The 5,310-nt window shown below is 51.9% G+C and overlaps 1 protein-coding gene across 1 annotated transcript; it reads right to left on the reverse strand.

Moving 5' to 3' along the window:
• Window positions 1–265: 265 nt before the first annotated feature.
• On the reverse strand, window positions 266–3,724 carry RBP5 (retinol binding protein 5). Its single transcript, XM_059184694.1, has 4 exons — window positions 3,486–3,724; window positions 3,028–3,206; window positions 1,172–1,273; window positions 266–741 (listed from the first exon to the last, which is right to left on the reverse strand). The coding sequence occupies exons 1-4, from the start codon at window positions 3,556–3,558 to the stop codon at window positions 688–690; spliced, it is 408 nt and encodes a 135-aa protein (XP_059040677.1). The 5' UTR covers window positions 3,559–3,724; the 3' UTR covers window positions 266–687.
• Window positions 3,725–5,310: the final 1,586 nt, after the last annotated feature.

Below are 5,310 nucleotides of genomic sequence, written 5' to 3' on the forward strand. Positions count from 1 at the left end.
CTCCTTTCAATCTTTTCTAGCCTTCTTGCTGCCTATCCTTCCCAAAGCAGATACGGAAGCCCGGTCACTGTTCTGAAGCTTCATAACCTCCTCCAGCACTAGACAAAGGTCTCGCCCTGTCCCATCCCACTTCCTCAAAATGTAGCATGGAAATACGAGATAGCCAGGTCTGTTGAACTCTGTGTGGGTGAGGGCTTGCCTTGGGCCTGGTTCTGCTGAGCACATGCGGCTTTCTGGAGAATAAGGACAGGAAACACACAAGAGATTCTACCAGTAGTTCCTGTTTAAATTCTTGAACCCCGGTCAGTTTTCCAAAAGTTCTACCAGGACTGAATTCTCACTTGTCCCCAAATGCTCCAAGCTCAGTTCTTTCTTAGATGGAAGATAAGGGACCACATGAACTAAAGACAGTTGAGATCCTTGTTCTCGAGGGGTCTTCCCCCTTTGCCTGGTTCTTTCATCCAGGAGGCTACACCAGGAATTGGATCTGAGGCCATAGTTGGGTAATGGAGTGTGAGGAAAAGGACTTTGGCCCGGGGGCTGCAAGTTATAGATTAACATGGGGAGGGGGGAGGAGGGACCCAAGGAAGGGATTGCTGACCTGGGATACTTTGGGCTTCAAGGGGTATGAGCAAGAGGAGTCTGGGGACCAGTGCAGTCTGGAGGGGCACCTCAGTGCCTCTCTGGCTACTTGACCTTCTTGAAGACCTGCTCGCACACTGCATCCCTTGCAGTCAGCTCCTGGGGACAGAGTGGGAATAATGAGAGAGAGAAAGAAGGTTCTTCCTAGCCGGAGTTCCTTTCTCAAGGTCCTTGAGCTCTGCTTAGTCCTTCAGGATACAACAGCTAGAGCATTTGATATATGGGGAATTGTATCATTGTCCCACTCCTTCAACTTTTCACCCTAGAGGAAGGAAGGGAGCTGGGTCATGGAATGTGAAACGGCTAGTCTCCATCTCTAGTCACAATTTATGGACATTCATCTGACTTGCAGCCAAGGCCCACCTGGCCCCTGGATTTCCTCCTCTCTCTACTCTTCCCAGGGCTTTGTTTTTCCTTTCTTGGTTGCCCTCCTTGAAGAGGGGCAGGGAGTAGAGTGAGGGACTGATTTGATTTGGGCAAGGGGATGTGTCCTAGGTGGAACCCCCTTCCCGGCCCTTACCCAGCTTACCAGATACAACTTCTCTCCCTCCAGCCAGTGTCTCCAGCCTCGGTTGGGGACCTCCCCTTTCTGCACACATACCAACTGCTCCTCCTCCCAGGTTACAATGGTCTATAGGGAAAGCAGGAATAAGGGAAGATTTGGGGGCTGAACACCCAAATGCATCCAATTCACTCTGGCTGGGCTGCCCTCTTCACACCACAGCTGATACTGTCTAGCTCCAGCCCCTTCATTCTGAATAAGATGGCTGCTCTGATTCAGCAGTTCAGATTCAGATTCCCCAACCCCCAAAGGGCACAGAAGGGGGCCCACAGTTTGTCTACAGTGACTGTTAGGGCAGATACTGCTAAGTATCCTGGAGCAGGATAACCAGGGGTAAAACTTGGGGGCAGGGGCATGGAGGGTGATGAAGAACAAAGACCTTGTCCTTTGGATACTTCCAGCTGGACTAGAGGGTCTTTCAGGAAAGAAGAGGATTGGTTGGGAGTCCCATCAGGGAATCTCTCCTCTTTGTCAATTTCTTTCTTTCTTTTTTTTTAAGATTTTATTTATTTATTTATTTGACAGACAGAGATCACAAGTAGGCAGAGAGGCAGGCAGAGAGAGAGAGGGAAGCAGGGTCCCCGCTGAGCAGAGAGCCCAATGTGGGGCTCGATCCCAGGACCCTGAGATCATGACCTGAGCCGAAGGCAGAGGCTTAACCCCTGAGCCACCCAGGTGCCCCTTCTTTCTCAATTTCAAGGATAGTTGAAGTGTCCCTGAGAGTAAAAGATGATCACCCACCCACCCCCGAATCAGAGTGGGGGTAAGCCTGGGCATTCCAACCAGTATTTATCAAACCCTCCCATAGGATATGCCCTGCTAACCAAGGAGCTCTGAATCTTGGTCAGACAGAGCAGGAAACAGGTGCCTGTGATGCCATGCAAGGGTTGGGGATGGGAGTGGGGAGGCAAGAGCTGAGTCTTCACGGAAGTGAGGAGTTAGTTAGATTGGAGATACTGGGCAATTCCTAGCAAGGGAAGGAGTAGCACAGAGGTAAGAAAGAAGGGCACATGGTTATAAGCGGCTCTGAACTAGAGTGTTTGTGGGAAAGACCCTTGTATGCCACGGACCTCATTTGGAATGTAAAGGATTGTCTCTGAGAGGGTTTCATTCATGATCACTTTTACATCTTCAGTAAATCTTTGTGGCTACAGTATGCAGAGTGGGTTAGAGAAAGATTAAGTCTGAGGGGTCAGATTCAGGCATTAATGATGAAGACAGTAAATATACAAGCAGGAACAGTTTGGGTAGGAAGATAATAAATTTGGCTTTGAGCTTGGGGCATGCAGATGGAAACATATAGGCAGATGAAAACTTCATGGAGCTCAGGAGGCAGCTCTGGTTGGAGAATCCATGTCAAGGACAGTTTATAGCTGGTGGCAGGAAGCATGGGTATAGATGATTTAGCCCATGCTTTGGTGCACAGACAAAAGAGAGAAAGTCAAGAACAAAACACTGGGGGAACCCCAGTTAAAGGGATTCATAGGAGAGCTAGGGTCTGCAAAGGAGACCAAAAGGAAGGCATAAGAAGCAGAAAGAAATAGAGGAAAGGGGACTCATAGAAGCTAAGAAAATAGAGACTCTGCAGTGACCAACAGGGTCACAGGCTAGAGGGTGAGCTATTTCTTCTTTGGATTGGGGTGACTTGACCTCTTCGTTCTTTTGGCTGGCAATGAGCGCTTGGGGGACTGTTACCTTGGGGACTCTGCAGGCTGCTGTAGCGGTCCCTCTCTCTGGCTCGGGTGGGGGGAAAAGGCATTTTGTTTTGCTCCGGATTGTTAAGAGCCACCCACGAGCCCTCCCCCAAGCCTGAGGAAAAGTACCTGGCATTTTCGTCCATCCACGATCCTTAGATCCTCCTCAAACTCAACTCCCACCTCGAATTCCAGAATGTAGTTGTGGAACGTGCTGAGGGTCTTCACTATCATGTGGTTGCCCTGGTGGTCAATTTCCTTGTCTGGCTTGAGCAGCAGGGCTATCTTCCGCAGAGCCATGCCGATGTCTGTGGGGGCTGTCTTTTAGTGGGCTCCACAAGCCGCCCGGGGGGCTCCCCCAACGGCAGCAGCACCATGGGGCTGTGGGCCACCCCTGAGCTGGATCTGGGACCGTAGACTGACTCTTAACAATGTCCTGGCTAGAAATGGATCCCAAGTCTGGTGCTACCACCTGAATCCTTCCATAGCATTCAACCCCAGCACCCCCTCTTCTCCATGGGACAGAGAGGCAGGGAGGGAAAGGGGAAAAGGGGAGGGAAAGGGGTCTGGGAGGGTGAGGCCATTACTTAGGGCTTGGAGGTAGTCTTCCATGTTCTTCTGGGAGACAAAGCGGTAGTAGCCGGTGAGGTTGGGAGGCATTGTCTGGGCTGCCCAAGTTGGAGATGGAGCTTTCCAGAGACTAGAGCCAGCAGGGTGCGGAGGGAATGGGTGTTGTCTGGCAGGTGAGGCTGAGAGAGTCCAGGCTAGCCTAAACACACACACACACACACACACACAGAGAGAGAGAGAGAGAGAGAGAGAGAGAGAGAGAAGGTCTATGCTTACCAGGGTTTTTATAGGGCTGGATCCTGCTGCAATAAGAGTTCCTACCAGACTTCCTTCCTCCTCCCATATTGAGTTTGGGGCTGGTGCCTGGAGCCTGAGGGAGGGGTAGGAACTTGGCCACTTGGTGCTGACCTTGACTTTTCCTGAGGAAGGAACCTGGAGCAGTATCTGGGGCTGTCAGTCATCTAAGACCTGACCCTTTTTGAAGGTCGGTTTTGGCTTCCAGCCCATTTTCAGCAGGCTTGGGCAATGTCCCTGAGCTCTGAGGTCTGGTCTTGCTGTGTGGAGCAGGGGCTTCCGGGCTCTTCCAGGGATGAGTTCTAACAATATCCTGAGATCCCAAAACTGAGTCAGGATCCCGAAAGGTATCAGGGGGAAGAAGTGGAAAAAGATGGGGAATAGTCAGCTGGCCCGGAGCCACGGTGAAGGAAATGCTAGAGGGCTGCCTCACACAACTCCCTCAGACAGCTTTCCTGAGCTGGGGCTGCAGCTCTGGCATTCCAAACTCTTTGTCCTGTAGGACCATTAGGAAGGAGGCAGAGCAACTGCTTTTCCCAAGCACAGAAGGGCTTGCCAGCATGACAAGGTGTTGAGTTCAAAGTCTGGAGTAGAAAGTGAGAAAGTGAGAGAGTTTTGTTGGCTATTCTGGAAAATTTTGGCTTGGACCCAGGGATTTCCCTCTCCCTCTGAAGTTAATGATGGTACCATCACCTCCAGTCCCTAGTCTTTGGACAGCCTATGCTTACCAGATGCATTACCACGGTGGGGGCTGCCTAAATTCTTGTGTACCTTCCCTTCATCCCCCATCCCAAGCCCCTTCTCTCTCTCTCTCTCTCTCAGACATACCAACTTCCCTGGCTTCAGAATCAGCTGGGTTGGTTCATCATAGTATAAGATGGGAAATTCCAGGAGAGGGAGGCAGGGAACCTAGGCAGTGGAAAAAATCCCATCTAGGAGTGAATCGTCTGGACAGGTGTGTGTGTGTGTGTGTGTGTGTGTGTGTGTGTGTGTATACACACAAATCTCTCACTCTTCCTCCAGTCCCAGAACACTTTCCACCTCCCTGCTGACCATCCCATGGCTTTCTGGGGCTGGGAACGGAAATGCTAGGATCTCTTGGGTTCAGGCTGTGGGTGTTGCTTCTAGGCTCCCAGGAGGCACGCAGCAGGGACCTGCTGATGGGCTGAGCTGTGAAAAGAGGTTAACGCAGAGTTGGTTGTGGTGGTGGTGGTGGTGGTGGAGAGGTGACGTGATACTGCCCCTCCTCGCCTCCGTCAGGTCTCCGTTGACGTCTCCATTTCCCACCCCCGGGGCTTATAGAGCTTCTCTATTTTCCTGATGCCCCCTTTATTTCCCACCCCCTCTACGGTTTTCCAGCTTCCGCCCCTGCCCCCGCAGTTTCCTTGCTCCCCCAAACTGCAGTCTAGGGAAAAAGCCCTACCACAGTCTCCCGCCCCTGCTCCCCAGTCCCATTGGTTGCCACCCCCCCTGCAGCACCTGCCCCCCCACCCCCAGCCACCCGATTGGCCAGCGGCCCCATCAGTCCTCGCCTGGCCGTGCTGACGT

This window comes from Mustela lutreola, chromosome 8 (assembly GCF_030435805.1).
Source record: "Mustela lutreola isolate mMusLut2 chromosome 8, mMusLut2.pri, whole genome shotgun sequence".
NCBI classification, from domain to species: domain Eukaryota; kingdom Metazoa; phylum Chordata; class Mammalia; order Carnivora; family Mustelidae; genus Mustela; species Mustela lutreola.

Excerpts from the sequence above, each read along its gene's own strand:
- RBP5 (XM_059184694.1), bottom strand. The coding sequence starts at position 3,558 with ATGCCTCCCAACCTCACCGGCTACTACCGCTTTGTCTCCCAGAAGAAC. Across the intron at positions 1,274-3,027 it reads TGGATGGACGAAAATGCCAG|ACCATTGTAACCTGGGAGGA; the intron begins GTACTTTTCCTC and ends CTTTCCCTATAG. Across the intron at positions 742-1,171 it reads AGGGAGAGAAGTTGTATCTG|GAGCTGACTGCAAGGGATGC; the intron begins GTAAGCTGGGTA and ends CTCTGTCCCCAG.